Below are 16719 nucleotides of genomic sequence, written 5' to 3'. Positions count from 1 at the left end.
GTGAGGGAGTGGAGAGGATGGAATGTATTCTATTCATTGTTGGAGAATACTAATGATTTTACCTATTGCTGTAATGGGAAGGGTTAAAGAGAATGGCTGGTTTCTAGAGAAAGAACTTACCTCTGTTGTCCCATGCAAAAAATGCTCTACTGTATTTGTATTTGGATGACCATTTCCTGGCAATTTTTTAACTTACTCAAATTATATTTTGCAAATACTCAGATTCTGGTATCAAATATTTACTGCAACTACCACTGAAGTATATATTTCCACGTACAAAGAAGGCAGTAAAAAGAATGGAGAAAAACTGCATATTTTCATCGCATATTTATTCCTTGTAGCAGAGTAGAGCACTTGGCCTACAGATGATTCATGTACATGAAATCACAGCAAAGAGTCAACAGTGTGACTATGCATGAGCAACATGCATAGTAACAGTCATAACTGATAGCAACATGACTAAGTCACAACTGTTGTTACCACTGTTAAATATTTTAAGATGTGAACATGCATGAGCAACATGGATAGTAACAACCATAACTGATAGCAACTTGTCTAATTCTCAACCATTGTTAGAACTGTAAAACATTTTAAGATGTGACTATGCATGAGCAACATGGATAGTAGCAACCATAAGTGATAGCAACTTGTCTAATTCTCAACCGTTGTTACTACTGTAAAACATTTTAAGATGTGAACAATGCATGAGCAACATGCATAGTAAGTCATAACTGACCACCACATGACTCAAGTCACAACTCTAGTCAATACCAAAGCCCATTTTGAGACAAATACAGATAACATTCATTATTCTGCAATACATTTTAAGTTTTGTTAAGCCTAAGTGATGTCTAAAGATGCATGCACATTTAAGAGTTGTTTAGTAATATATTAAACAATTATAAGGGTTCTTCCCCCTCTTTAATATTGAACACATTTCTATGGCTTGAAATTACATTTTATGAATTTAATTCGGTCAAACTTTACTCTCCTGCCAATCTGCCATCATAGACCAGGTTGTCTGTTACACTCTTATATCTCTGACATCCTGTCCATAATCATTTTCCATGCTCCACAAACATGATTCAAAATGACACATTCATGACAATCGAAGTAATCATCAGAATGTTGAACATCCTCCTGTTTGACACCGCAAAACGTGAGAATTAATGGTACTTGGATTTAGTTTACAACCCTTAAAAATAGCTCAGGACTCTTCTAGATGAGATACAATGTTGATCATAAATAACGCAGCATCATGCAGCTTGTAATATCTTGATGCCTTTGTCCGAGATGTAATATATAATTGTATGTCCTCAGTGATATCTCTGCAATCGAATGATGACATGACATGCTCATCCTGGGTTGTCCATAAAACTAGCTATTGATTAAAGAATAGGGATTTCTAATTTGTTTTCTTTTGGCACATTTTCAAACTTGCACCTATGCTATTGTTAACAATCACATCAACACTGTTTGCAGTCTACTTTCACCAGATTAAGTGCTTCTTGTAATGTATATATATATGAAATTTCAGCTAAATGAGTTTTTAACCATCACCTCCCTCTCTCTAAGGATGAAATACTGAAAGGTTACACCCCTGGTAAGTACTAGTTGTATGCACAAATTTGAATCTGCACAATCTGATGAAATTTCATGAAAAATCTCTAAACATGTCATTCTGAATTTGCAAAGTTTGAAGCAAAATAGCTTAGATTATTGAAAAATCCTGAAATTAGGGATATCAGTAGATTGCAAATTTTGCCGGCAAACTCCATTAAATTTAATTTGTGGGACATAAGGTTCCTGTACTTGTATGAAATTACTAAAAGCTCCCTCTAGTATTAGTAATCAAATCCTAGAAACCACAAACTTCTCTCATTTAGCTTGGGAGGGTTCCAAGTTATGTGTCAATGGCTTAGTTAAGATGAGGTTAAGTTCTTAATATTCCAATGCAAGTAACAGCTTCAAATACGATGTGCGAAAGGAGATTTATGATAAATAAACATTGTTTGAAAAGAAACTGCATTTTTTAATCGCCAACTGCCGCATTCAACTTTAATCAAAAGTATCACAAACTTACAAAACAAAAGAATGAAATTCTATTAGGGATTGCAATACAATGTAAACACCACAAAATAAACATGTTTTCCAACAAAAAAAGCTTATGTTATCCAACTAAGCCATAAATCTACAAACCCAATATTTGCATGTATGAAAAAAAAGGAAATTCTGAGCATTTTTTAAGCAGATATTAATGCAGGAAAACATAAGGAAAATGATTGGGAAAAAAAATGGGGAAAAATGAGTAAGCAGTGAATGATTACACCATTGCTCACAAAGAATGAATTAATATTGCATATAGAAAAATTAAATAGAAAATTCTTACACTTAAAAAAGTAGCATTGCAAAATAAATTTCAGTATGCACAGACTTTTAACTCAAATTTACACCACATAAAAAAACAATAGAACATTTTGAACACCTAACGCCAGGAGTTAATCGAGGAAATTTCTCATTTTGATGTCAATTATGGCAAGATCACAGCTTCAACTGCAGGGTCTTTAACAAATTTACATCTTTTCATATTTATTTTCCTCTTTTTGTACTAACTGTAATCAAACTTTGAGGTTCACATGACTTTTTCTTTCGCTGATCCGTATTACTAAACAACAAAAAGGGAGCAAACTTCCCTTTTAGAGTTTAAATCTTGGTTGCTTCAAAGAAATGGCGTGCCTAAGAATTTGATTGCTGAAAAAATGCTTGGATTAAAAAATTCTGCATAATATTAAACACCAAAGCAAACTTTTTTTCTGACCCACCTTGCATTTAATAACAAACAAACTAGACAGATGCAAGACCTTTATCCATCTACCATACCCATTTAAGGCCATAAGCCATGATTATTTTTATTATTATTTTTTTTTCGTTTTTACAACATTTGAAATCAACATTTGAAATGAGCGCTGCCTGCTCTCTCTGCCAAATATCACAACTGACAATGATAAACAATAAGAAAGTTAAATCAAACAAATAAAAATTCATCCATTCACCATCAATCCCATTCAGTTTTCTGATTTAAGAATGTTCCATCTTACATCCTGAACACATGTAGGGTTTTTGTGAATTAACACATTTCTAGTGTGACTTGTCAGTGGCACCTTAACCCTTCTCTAAACAGGTACATGAGACACTCTGCTAGGTCACTTTTAAGACCTGTGATAGCTAATAAAGGAAACCAGTCAGAGCCAAACCACAGAACAACCCACCAATCACATGACCAAAAACTGAACTGAAAGAAAAATGCTCTTCAACAGTTGGCTACTTTAGGTATTTTCTTCTACTTCTTTGCAAATGGGTAAAGAAAAGCCTTCTATGTGTACTAGCAATAACTCTGCATGTTTTATTTTTCAATCCATGAAAGTCCTTTTTTTAAGGACAAACAAATGCATTAAGGTCTTCTGTGATGGTCTTTCATAACCTATGATTACTGTAGATTACAAATAATGAAACTATTTGTTTTCTTCATCAACTGGTTCCGTCTAGAACTCACCCTTTCCCATTTCTTTGGACATTAAATTCACAACAATGAGGTCAATTTGTTACATGTTTGTACCATTATGTGCATTTGATGTTTAAAAGGATATTTTACCAACCTAACTTAATATTTTTATAAAACAAGAAATGCAATTGCAAATGCAAAACTTAGACATCTTACTGGATATATTTCACCAAATGAACATCAAGTCACAAACTGTTAATGAATTCTTTTATTTCTGTGAGAACCAATGATATTTAATCCCAATTACCCTGAGTTGTAAAAACTCATACCAAATCTTATTTTGCCAACTTTCTTTAACTATAAATAACAACAAAGATACCACGAATTACTTTGCAATCTCTCCAGTTACTTTTTTTAATTCTTTTTCAAATATATTTTGGTTAATTTGATATAGCACTGTACTACTTGCCTTTTCGTCAAAGAAAGAAAACTGATAGAATGGAGATATAACATCACAGAACAATACACCAACCTTCAATGCTGTAGCCGGCCCACCTTCCCCCTCCCACCAAAAAATTGCAATGATAGATTTCAAAACACCACCTTTACGTGTAATCTTCAAGATTTACCAAACAAAATTCTTCTAGCTCTATAACAAATACACAGCTGGTTTAGTTGACTATGCAGCTTTGGAAGCACAAAAAAATTGGCAGATTGAATTCATGAAACCACTAAGCTTCTTCATTTTATTCTGCATAATTTGGAAACATTATCTTTTCATCTACTGTGGCTATTTGTCACTTCTGTTCTGATTTTTTTGTCTGAACATCCACAGAAAGTACTAAACATTTATCAGATACATGATGGAGAGGGCTGGCGGCATCATTAGACAGATTTGTAAATTTGGCAAGCTTAAGAAATGAGCATCAGTTGAAACTAGACAGAATGCAATTTTTCTTAAATGCTTAAATTTTCTTTCATAATGATTAGATTTTGGACTCTAAAGGCTTATATAATAAGCCTTTGCAGCTAACAGAGCTGCCTGCCAGCAGAAGCATCATGTAGCCTATCCAGTCAAATGCCATATCTTGAGATAGTTTAAACCAAACTTTCGTTGAGACTGTTTCCACCTGAGGACAGGAACTCACATTCAAGTGGTATAGAACAACTTGCCACAGTTGATCTCTTCTGTATCTTGGAATGTCCAGCCCGCAATTCAATATCTCTCAATCATTCAGTCTCTAACCCTTGACTGCACTGGACAATTTCTAGCAGTAAGTAAAGAAGTTGAAATTTGATTTGGGAAATCGTGTAGACGTGAGAAGGTGAACGTGAAGCCTACCCATCAACACTAATCATGGATAGAGGCCATTTCCAGAATGAGCAATTTTGGAATGACCTGTCTCAAGTTTGGGGAGGTTGTCCCTTGTGCACACTATCCAAACTGCTTCTTGGGAAGTTCTCTCCTAGAAAAATAATTGGCAGGCAATCAATCACTAACTGTTACCTAATCTTTACATTTTGATACAAATAAAGCACTGAAATGGTGCATAATTCACACCCTGCCTCTTACTCTAGACCATTCTGATCAAACTCTACTTTGTACATGAAGAAGTTTTCGTCTTTCATTTGCACAATGCTCCTCGTTGCTGGAACGGCCACTTCAATGTTGGCTTTATTGATTTCTTCCTGTTTATTCAGCTGCCACTCCCTTATGCAGTCCACATCGTGAGTGGGGATAAGGGTTGCTGTTTCTGCTACATCTTCCCATTTCAACTTTCCTTCCAAAAATGCCTCTAGGACTGAAATATTTGGCCTGTGCTTGGACTTGTCATTTCCACTCATGACATAATATTTGGAACGAACACGTCTGAAAAATTCAGAGTTGACATTCTCCGCTGCTCCATGGTTTGGGATGTAGGCCAAATCTATATAAACAGCTGGTCCAGAATTTGGAATAGACTGGGTCTTGCTTGCTGCAGATCCTTTCGTTGCAGAGGTAGCTTTCCTCGCCCCATTTGTCCGACTGTCTCCTTTCCCTGATGTCACTCTTGTTGTTTTCACAGTAGTAGTCCTCTTAGTTGTTTCCACTGACTTCCTAGTGGGGCCATTTGCTTTACCAGTCTGACCAGGACGCTGGGTCTCAGATTTCCTTGTAGTAGTAGTCTTAGCTGGGCCCAAAGGCTTCCTAGTTTCTGTTTTGATACCTGTGCTAGGCCTACCTGTTGCCTTTGTTCCAGGTGTTCTCTTCTCTGGTATCCCGGTCTTTTTCTTTGCATTCTCCCTCTCAGTCTTTTTCTCCTCTGTCTTCTTGACAAGAGAGGCCTTTTCTAATGACTTTCTAGCAGGTGCAGTTTTCTTCTCATCTGTCTTTCGTGGTGTTGTCCTTATACCTGTTAAAGAGGTCCTGCTTGGTTTATCCAACTTTGATGTTTTAGTAGTCTTTACTTTAGACTCTCCTGGTTTCTTCAAGTCACTCTTTCCATCCTTGGTACTCTTTTTGACTGCACCATTCTTTTTTTTGGCAGGTGGTTTTGGCTCATCTACCTCTTTCTTAGGAGTATCTTTCGTAGGAGTATCTTTCGGTTGTATCACAGGTACAAGAGTGGGCGTATCTGGAGTTACAGGTGTTGCTGGTAATAGTGGTGGTGAAGACTCTTCAGAGGTGGTTACCACTTCAGCAGGAATCTCTTCTGATGCTGCAGAAACGTCTTCAATCTCCATCACTCCATCAGATGTGTTCTGAGACTCTGTGATCAACTGGTGATCATCATGAAGAAGATGAGGTTCTGGTTGAGCAAAGATACGATCAATTTCAGAATTATTTCCTTCCTCTTCTTCTTTTGGTTCCTTATCCACAGGATATTTACTGACATCCACAGCTGCTGGAGCAAACTCTATGCATATGTCGGCTAGATTCTGATCTTCACCAGACACCTCCTCTTCCTGTTGAGGCAGCCTCTCTAAACCAGGAGATACATTTTGATCAATGTCCTCAGACACTGGTGCTGGTTCAGTCTCTTGTTCATCTGGAGGTTGCACTTCAATATGAATCTGGTCACTGCCCAAGTTCTCTTCCTCATTGTCCTTACTTTTATCTTTTTCAATGTCTTCTTCAATGGAATGATCTTCTCTTGGTGCTTCATCTGGCAAGAACTCCTCTTGGGTCAACCCTTCAGAAAGAGGATTACTGTGCTCTTTGGCATCCACTTCTAAGCTATCTTCTTCCTGTACATTTTCTTGTCTCTGATAGTCCTGAATGTCCAAAGAGTTGTCTTCTTTCTCAGATTCAGATATTTCATATGATAGTAAGCCACTCTCCTTTTCTTGGTAAGCATCTTTGTCCTCTGACACTGCATCAAGAGAATGGTCCTCTGTAGTACCTACTTTTACTTCCAAGCTGTCATCATCAGTCTCCAGTCTAGCCTCTAAACTGTCATCTTCAATATCTCCCTTTTCCTCCAAAAAATCTTCAAACACAGCTTCTGCTGGTGGTTTCTGAAATGCATCTACTTCACCTTCTACTTCACCTTCTTCCACTGTTTCTGCTATTTCAGCTTCCTCAGCTGGTACTTCTTCCTCATCTGGTAGTTGTTCTGGAGCTTTGGTCTCCCCAATTTTGTCTACATTGGTACCATCTGATTTCTCATCTTCATCATATGGTTTATCACTGATACCTTCTTCTTGTTTTCCAGTCAGACCATAGTCAACAGCTGGTTCATCCTTTTTAACCTTAATTAAGTCTGGATCTCCCTCTTCAACCTCACTTGGTTGTGGAACCACGTCCAGTTGCGGTTCTGTAATTACATCCTCTACTTCATCCTGCAGTAGATCACGGTCTTGGATCAGTGTGAAATTGGAATCAACCTGTCCATCTTCATCTTTTTCATACATGAGTTCTGTAGAACCTTGTTCTGTGTACTCCAAAGCTGGAGATACATCTTCTTGAACCTTTGCTGGTTCCTCATCTTTGTCTTCTTCAACTGACTTATCAGAATCCAACTCCAACTGAGGCTGATCCTCTTCACTCATTTGTGGTTCTCGTAGGTTTTCTGTTTCATCAACCTCTACAGCCACTTCTGCAGGAGATACCTCTACATCCTCTTGTCTTAAATTTACAAGATCACCCACATCAGAGTGTTCACCATATGCATCTGTTGTTTCTTGTTCCGCTGGACCCTCTTCCTCGTTCAAAAAAGCAGCTGGTGTATATTCTGATACATCTACAGGGACACCTGCTGCAGGTTCTTCAGGTAGCTGCGATGGCTTCATTTCAATTTCTGATTCTTGGGAAACATCCTCTGATGATTCTTCTTCCCCATCTGGGGCCACCTCTTCAACTGCATCATAGGTTACTTCAGCCAGAGTTGCCCTGCCTTCCATGTCTTCATCTTGAATCTTATTCTCACCATCACTATGGTCGGCTATAACATCTGGGGGTATGACTGGATTCAGGTCTGGAAGAGACTCAACAGGTGGTTCCCAGGAACGTGGTTGATCTGGTGATGGACTGTCTTCTGTGTCTATACCAGAAGAGTCGTGTATCACGTCTGGAGTGGCTCCTCCGATGGCCAATTCTAGGTTATGGTTAGCATCAGTAACATGTGATGTGTCACCTGTTGGACTTTGTAGACCTCTGTATTCACCAAATTCTTCAGGATCATCTACTGGACTCTGCATTTGCTCTGGAGTTGCTTCTGCTGTTCCATGGCCAGATGAACTTGCTTCATCTAACTCATCAGTATCATCCTTCATATCTGAGGGAGCATCTTTCATGTTAAAAGCTTGCCCTTCCATTAGAACAGCATTAGCAGCATCATCCTCATGAAACTGGACTGGATCAGCAGAACCCTCCTCCATATGGATTCCATTGGACTCTTCTTCAGGTGGAGGTGTGTTACAGTGTATACCATCAGAGCAATCACCGTCTATGGGAGGAGTATTGCAGTTTTTGCCATCATTGCATATGCCTTCTTCAGGTGGAGGGGTATTACAGTGTTCCCCATCATCGCACTTGCCTATTGGAATGAAGACATTTGACTGATCTTCCTCTGGAGGTGGAGTGTTGCAGTGCTCTCCATCTTCGCATACCCCTCCTTCTGGTGGAGGGGTATTACAATGTATGCCATCTGTGCAAGCACCTTCTGGGGGTGGGGTGTTGCAGTGTTCTCCATCTTCGCATACCCCTCCTTCGGGTGGAGGGGTATTACAATGTATGCCATCTGTGCAAGCACCTTCTGGGGGTGGGGTGTTGCAGTGTTCTCCATCTTCACAAACTTCTGGTGGAGGGGTATTACAATTTTTGCCATCGGTGCAAACACCTTCTGGGGGCGGTGTATTGCAGTGTTCCCCATCTTCACATTTGCCAATTGGAATGAAGACATTTGACTGATCTTCCTCTGGAGGTGGAGTGTTGCAGTGCTCTCCATCTTCACATACCCCTCCTTCTGGTGGAGGGGTATTACAATGTATGCCATCTGTGCAAGCACCTTCTGGGGGTGGGGTGTTGCAGTGTTTCCCATCTCTGCACACACCATCTTCTGGTGGAGGAGTGTTACAGTTGACCCCATCTTGACATTTGCTGACTGGAATGAATCCAGTAGAATCATGGCGTTTTGATTGAATACCATCAGTCGGTGAAGGCGGTGGTGTGTTACAATGTATGCCATCTTCACAAACATTTTCTTTGGTGGGGGACGGAGATTTCTTGGCTGAGCCATTGGTCTTAGGGATTGATTTGGCAGATGGTGCTGTCTTTCTTTTTGGAACAGGTTTTCCTCCATTCAACAATCTTCTTTTATTCACCTCTCTGTACTTCAGAAAATCCAGGTGCTTTAGTCTATCCAGACCCTCAATGATCTTGTTCTGTGGTGCATTTCCTGGGAAGAGTACTCTGACAATGTCTTCCTCTAGATCCCATGGCTGCCAAACAAGTAAAGCACAGATTGACACTGCATCTAACAGAGATAATTCTGCATCCTTGTCATTGACTTTAACACCAGTCTTCACTTTGCCAAATGCCTTGGAAGAGCTCCACTGCGTGAAGAAATCTTTCACTTCTTTACTATTTTGTGTTGGAGAGAGCACAAACATATCCAGTCTACCAATCCCAACTTTCTGGAATAATGTGACAGGTTCTAGAGTTTTGCCTGTCCCTGCATAGCAAGAAATAGGATCACACCCTAATTCCTTTGAAAGTTTGACAGTTTGAGAACCTAACGCAAATGACTTGAGACTAACACTTTGAGCGGGGGTTTTCTTGGTTGTCGGGGCATTCAAATAAACGACTCCTAACTCTGGCGAATTGCAGTTAGTTTGCCAGTCCTCAAATCCGTCGCTGTCTTGTTCAGGTTGCTCCAGTTGAGTCTCAGAGAACTTTCTTTGCAGGAAACTGTTCACTCCGAGGAGACAGTTGGGACTCATGGTTGGACACAGAATGGCATCAACTCGGTTTAAGTGCTTTGCAAATTTCCAAAAGCAACTCTTCATGCAATAGCCCCCACCGATAAATATACTGAAGTCACCTACGGCAAAGAACCCACAATCACCTTTGGAAGCAGGAAAGATTAAGACTGTTGGCTTTGTTATTTTACATTTTACACCTACACCCATTGTGGGTGGTTCCAACAACTGGAAAGGAGTTAAAATAACTATCTGTGCCCTAATGACATCAACCAAACCAGATATACATTCTAGATCATGCTTGCTCTCAGATGGATTGATAGTTAGATTTAAACTCTTACTAAAAGCCTGCTTGCTAACCAGATTGGCAGACCAATGGCAGTTTGATAAAACTAGTGTGGGCTTCTCATCTCCATCAGACTTCAGGACAGCTGCATCAACTTGTGGATCCGCAAAGACTTCAGAAATGTCTGACAGGGTAAATGTGTCATCATGGAGCATCCAATCCCCAGAGCCTTCTCCAGCAAGACCGCCATATATAAGATGTTTGTGAGAAGCAGGATGAATCAAAAGTTGCTGGAGCTCTGAAGTGACTGCTGAGAATGTAGGATTGATGTGTACCACAATACCTAACTGGTTGCCAACATAGGAAATGATTCTGTGAACTGAATGAGTAAATATGATTAAATACTTGTGCTGTGTCATAATTAACTGTTCTATAACCTAGGACTAGGGGATCAACAGTCATGGACTTCATAAGGTTTTACGTGCATTATCATTTGGTAATGTTAATATTAACATTGGTTTGGAGCTATTATACTCTGAATTTTGTATGCTCCCCACCCACCCCTCCCCCACCCACTGGCTGACTATGATTTCCTCTTGTGGTCAGGGGGAGGGGGAATCAAAAACTGGGGCAGATATTTTAACCTATGCTTTCAAGTTGTGATGATTGTTGTCAGCAAAGACTTTGTATCATATGAATGCATGAAATTGATACATTTACTTCAGAAATTGTGTTTCCAAAAGTTTAAAGACTTTGACCTCTGTTGATCTTTGACCTCCACATGAAACAATAAGGCTCTTATACTGTACTCAAAAAGTATCAAGCATGAAGTTCATCCAAGCCTTACTTTTGGCATTACAAGATTTTCAGACTGTGACCCCTGTTGACCTTTTCAAAACTATGGGGCTCTTTTACGAAAGTGGATCTACATTACATACTGTACCACTTATAAAGTTAATACAGAAAGTACACAGATGTGTATAACAAACACACATTGATTAAAAGGTTGTCAATCAGTTCATACTGTACATCAACACTAACCTAAGCCAAGTTCCTTCACTTCAGATCCTGCTATTCCTTGTAGTACCGCTTCATATTCTGTAGCCACGGCATCAATATCCCAATTCTTCAGCCCTGAGGTAGAACACAAAACACAAGAAATGATACCAGCATTAATTTCAGCAAATAATTGCATGGACTACTTTTAATGTCAGTCAATCAAATTCACAGAACCTGGTCATAAGCATACAGTAGCCTGTATTATATAGTTGAACAGTACAATGGCATTAAAGTACTACCAACCATAGCACCAGCATTGTAGTTACTACACACGGGTTGCACTTGAAATAAAACATTTGAAATCAAGAGCAAACAACCAAGCTGTGTGAGTCATCATGTGCAGTCATCATGTTTACTTCCTTCTTCAAATATATGTTACATTGTACAGTATATTAATCCAGTAAATTATGACTCGGGCCACATTTACTAATTTTAATTCAGTATCAATATTTATATCATTAAATCACATTCTAAAACAAACACAATAAAGCTGAATACTAAACATTTTCACTTGCAATATGAAGCTCATCATTTGGCCACATGGTGAAGAGAAAAAGGGGAGGGCTGGGAGAGAAGTGGAGGGGGAGAGGGAGCAGAGCAATATTAGAGTTCCTCTTACTATTTTTTCAAGCCATTCTGTGCTCATTTTCAACAATAAAGGAGATATATTGTCTGTCTGTTTTATCAGTACAACATACATGCTCAGAAGAATTGTAACACTTCAACATCTAGAAATCTAGTAGACATGCTATTACCACATCAGTAAAGAATTACGCCCACAATGTTATAAATTGCAAACTGAAAAAATTATAGGCTTTTTTCACAGAGGACTGACTTTTGCATTCGTTCGCATTTAATAACCTCTTGTTAGGGATTTTCGTCTCATTAAGCAGGAACTTTGCCAAAGATGGAAATGACATGGCAACAAATACTTCAAAATGTCTTTCTCATCCTTGATATGTCCTCCAATGCTTCACACCATCCTTGGTTAAACTGCCTTCACACCTTAGAAATGGTCTGAGGGAGTGTAGCCTAACCATATATGAGCTACAATATAAAGCTATCAAAACAGTTCATGTATAGGTTACAGTACATGCATGCTACACGTATATGAGCATGACCTACTGCAGTGTTACTGTGTTTATAGTACCTAGACCTAGTGTGCCATGTCAGCTTCTTTTTTGTAGACCTGTATATTCACCTTCCTATGGAAATAAAAAAACAGACCAACATGTAATAAATTTTTCCTCAGATTTCTATGAGCACAGAGCCCTAAATTCAGAAGACGTGATTTACAATGTACATTTCCTACCAGGAAAATAGTTTTTTTTTGTCGCTGGCTTATCCTATCATGCATGCATGCGCCATTTGTGAATAATATCCGAATGGAATAAGTAAAGCGGGGTCTCAACCGTCTCATAATGGAATATATTTAACAAATCAAGGACAGCAATAACAGATCTCTCTACAGTAGTAATATTTCAATTCAAACGAAAAAGTAACTTATGACGTGAGCTGATATAAACTTGACTTTTCATGATGACATGATGAAGCAGCAAACAAAATTTGCTCAAAAGCAAGAGTTCTTTACTGCTTACATCCTTTTGCACTACCAAATCCATACCTGTGAGCAATTTGGTTTTTAACCTGTTTTGCATATATACCAGCTAAAATCCATACTTGTCAAATATGACTCTTTTACAACTTAAGTACCTACTAGGTAATATTTTAAATGATTGATGGCAAAGCCACAAGTTAGATCGGTAAATTTGGCTAAATATAGCATAAAAGAAAGGAAACAAACTGAGTTGGCTTACAATTGCAAAACAACAGGCATGAACCCTGAAGGCAGGTTTCTGTCTGAATCTACTGTATGTTAAATGCATCACAATATCTATAAAGGTATGGGGTTCTCCATAAAGCTGGAAATGTTCCCCTGATTCGCCTCAATCTCTTGTCATACACTAGAGTGATAATGGAGAAGATTCACTGAAGGTAGTACTGTAACTAATAGGCCATAATAAACTGAAATTTCATTTAAAGATACATACTGTATATGGGCAATTCCACGGTTACTCACGTTACATTTTTGAAGACTTTGGCTTGCAAATGGTCTGATAGCTCCACCATTCATTAATTTGAATGACTGCTCTCTATGCATTGATTGGGTAACAAATTTACCTGAACATTGGTAAAAACACAATTTGATTATCTTGTTTCTTGTAGGATATAGGTACATGAAAGTGTCGGTTACTCACGTTACATTTGAAAATCACCCTGACGCCAAAAATAAACTTCATTCAAAAAGTGTCCTCATACTGGATATATTTGAAGAAAATGAATACATGTTTTTTGGACCTTAGGTGATGATACAAATACTGAACACAATCAAAATCACATCTGGTTTCCTGTCTCTGTGAAAATGAGGCATTCACCGGTTACTCACGTTACGGTTACTCACGTTACAGTTTGTCCACCTATACAATACATAGGGAATCAAGAGTCTGTGAGGAACTTGCTGCTAGGAAACACCCATATATCAGTGGAATTGACATTTTGAACATCTTCTCCAGTGTAATTCAATAATATTACAATCTAAAAGAGATATATACCATGTCCTTTTGAGATAATGCATGAATCATATCTTCACAAATCGGCAGCAAATTCTGGACATTGTTATTAAGTTTTATTTGAGGACTAGCAGTGTGTCAAACTTTAATGTACCCAGATATAATACTCAGGGAACTAAATGTTTCTGGGGAAGTAACAGGCCAACTGAACAACAACCATGAATCAATAAGAAATTGGTAACATATGTTCAACATTAACAACTCGATTGAACATTGAGTAACGTTTGGAAGAGGCTTTCTCTTCGAGAGCTGATTCATTCAGTCTTCAAAAGGCGACAGAAAATTTGAAGTGCCCACGGTTATTGGCCAAGGTTGGTGCATCAAGTTTGGTGATGAGTTTTTCCTGGGATAGAATATCTTGTCCCTTGGGTTTGGCCATTTCCAACTGGGCACAGCTGGCTGCATCACTGACACTTGTACAACGTTCTGGTCCCCATTTGCTTCTATTACACCGGGGTACAATACCCCTTCTTATTCAACGGCATACCAGTCTATACCGAGTTCTTTACCAGCATTGCCACTCCCTGAGCAGGTTGCATTTTTCTGTGGCCTCCCTATCTCCTGAGGGGGGTATTCCTTTCAGAAGAGCTGTTGCCATAATCTGTAATGGTGAAGGAGATGACATCCTTGTTCTGTACCTGGCAAGTGATGTTTACTGCCATTCCAACGATTTGCTTGGCATTCTCAAATACAGATTTCAGACCGAGGTCGCTGTTTCTTGCCTCAATTTCAGCTTGCGGCAATTCTGGAGAAGCATCGTGTAAACTATTTACAGCATACATAAAGTTCTTATGATATCTGCACATGCATACATTATGTGGTAGCTTGTTGCTTAACAGGACATGTTTTGGTTGCAATTCGGCAAATTTGCTCTTGCCGACCTTGATGTTGGGATAGTCCTCCCGGAATAGGACGAAAGTTTCCATGATGGATGACGTCAAATGTCTCATTTGCTTCTTTATTTTGCCCCCTTCTTTTGGCCAGATGTTGACCACATCCTTCCTGCCTGGTGCCTGCCGACTGATGTCATCTCGCTGATAAAACTGCTGAATAACTTCAACAGTTACATCGCTGAGACCTCTCGGGTTAGTGGTTGGTGGCGTAGCAGCAGTTGTTGTAGTCGATGGGTGAATGTGGTCGCCTAGCTCAGACCTGCAGAGATTAAGACAAACAGCTTTCCGGCGATGTGGTGTTTTGGGCAATCTGTCTCGTACTCTTGCTGTTGCTTTCGTGTATGCTCGTGCACTGCTGAAAGGCAACTTCTTCATGGCCTCCTTCGTCTTCCTCTTCTCCCGGTAGGAGGCAACTGGTCTTCTAGTGGCCACCCTCCTAGCTTCTTGCTGAATCTTCTTCATGGGTGATGGGAGAGTACTCTCCAGGTTACTCACGTTACACATTGGTTACTCACGTTACACGGTTACTCACGTTACAGATTTCAGTGATCTATCACTCACACATGATGGGTCTCTCCTCATTAGTGATCTTGTTTCCACACTTGGGACTATGAGTACTAACGAAATTATGGTTATCAGATTTCCACTTGTTAAAGAATTGTCACATAGAGAAAAAGTTGTTTTTTCGGTTACTCACGTTACATCAGTGATTGAGGTCTGAAAAATGTCTGTTCTGAAGTTGTCATGAAGAAATTTTGAAATGTTTTTCTGTCATAACACAGTCAACAGGAGTATCTATCATAACACATAATAAAACTACTAGATACTATCTGATGAGTATTAAATAGGATGGAATGGAATGTATGATGCATTTTCAGGATTATTTTGAGTTCTCATCCTCCTTGATTATCTGAGCCATGTATTCAAAATTTGAGTGTTCGAGAAAAATTGCTTACCTATTCCACAAACTTAGATATGTATACTACAACATTAGACTGATAGCAGGTTGAAAACTGACACTTCTTATTTTTAGGCCATGTCCCCTCCATCATGGAATTGCCCATATATACTGTACCATATATAGTATCTTGATTTGGTTTAATTGTAGCTTTTTGAAATATGATGACCAATATATTACAAAAATGATAAGAACAGCTTTATATGGCTACCACCACTTAGAGCAGCCTTTTAATAAGACAAAAATAAATTAGAAAATATCATGTCCCACAAATGTTTGTGTTTTCATATTTTTGCAAGTTTATGCTAAAAATTCCATCATTCCTGAAGAGATTTGGGTGGATTTATAGTATAATTAGCAACTTATGTTAATATTAAGGCAATTTCCTCTTCTATTGATTATGATACAACACCAGGGCATGGCAACTAAATTCAGCACACAGACAAAGCCCATGGCAACAACCTCATGCAAGAGGTCAAGGGAGAGCACAGACTATCAAAAAAGAGTTACCAATCGTCATAAAGCTGCACTTCGGTAGGAAAGACGCACCTAGAAGAACACAGGTTTAGAAAGGATTGATGTAAATCATCTCTTTGCAAACTATACTGGCAACCATTTTACCCCACAACTGTAACAGCTCAGTTAAAGCTGTATCATACACTCTAGTAGGCAATACTTGCACACTACTCTCACAACTGACTCTTTTATGTAATTGACAACTCAAGTAATATCCGCTAAAACTCTGTTGCGCCAAATATAGCATGGACACAGCATGTCTTTGTACCTAATTGTATTCGTGAGTATTATGAAAGTAAAACAATGACTAATGATATGTAACCAAGTTCCTGAATATAGGTCTGATGATGGATGGTACATCAAGGTATCATACAACATTCTAATGATAACATTCATTCTGATTAAATAAAGACAAGAGGATCTATTTTTGGTCTAATTATACTATGCAAACAACAAACTGAAATTTGTTTTTT

At 38.7% G+C, this 16719-nt stretch overlaps 1 protein-coding gene and 1 long non-coding RNA gene across 2 annotated transcripts in view; one reads left to right on the top strand and one right to left on the bottom strand.

Annotated features, from left to right (window-relative positions):
- The window catches only part of LOC139978776 (uncharacterized), a 47185-nt gene that overhangs the window by 12622 nt on the left and 17844 nt on the right, over positions 1-16719 (top strand). The gene's annotated exons all lie outside the window — the stretch shown is intronic.
- LOC139978772 (uncharacterized) overlaps positions 313-16719 on the bottom strand; it is a 44876-nt gene continuing 28469 nt past the window's right edge. The window contains exons 3-4 of the mRNA XM_071989260.1: positions 11232-11324; positions 313-10569 (exon numbers count right to left, since the gene is read on the bottom strand). Coding sequence (XP_071845361.1) covers positions 5072-10569; positions 11232-11324 — 5591 coding nt within the window. The 3' untranslated portion in view covers positions 313-5071. The remainder of the gene's footprint in view (positions 10570-11231; positions 11325-16719) is intronic.

The sequence above is a fragment of the Apostichopus japonicus genome, chromosome 13, assembly GCF_037975245.1.
Source record: "Apostichopus japonicus isolate 1M-3 chromosome 13, ASM3797524v1, whole genome shotgun sequence".
Classification (NCBI taxonomy): domain Eukaryota; kingdom Metazoa; phylum Echinodermata; class Holothuroidea; order Aspidochirotida; family Stichopodidae; genus Apostichopus; species Apostichopus japonicus.
This window is presented reverse-complemented; position numbering and strand designations above follow the sequence as displayed.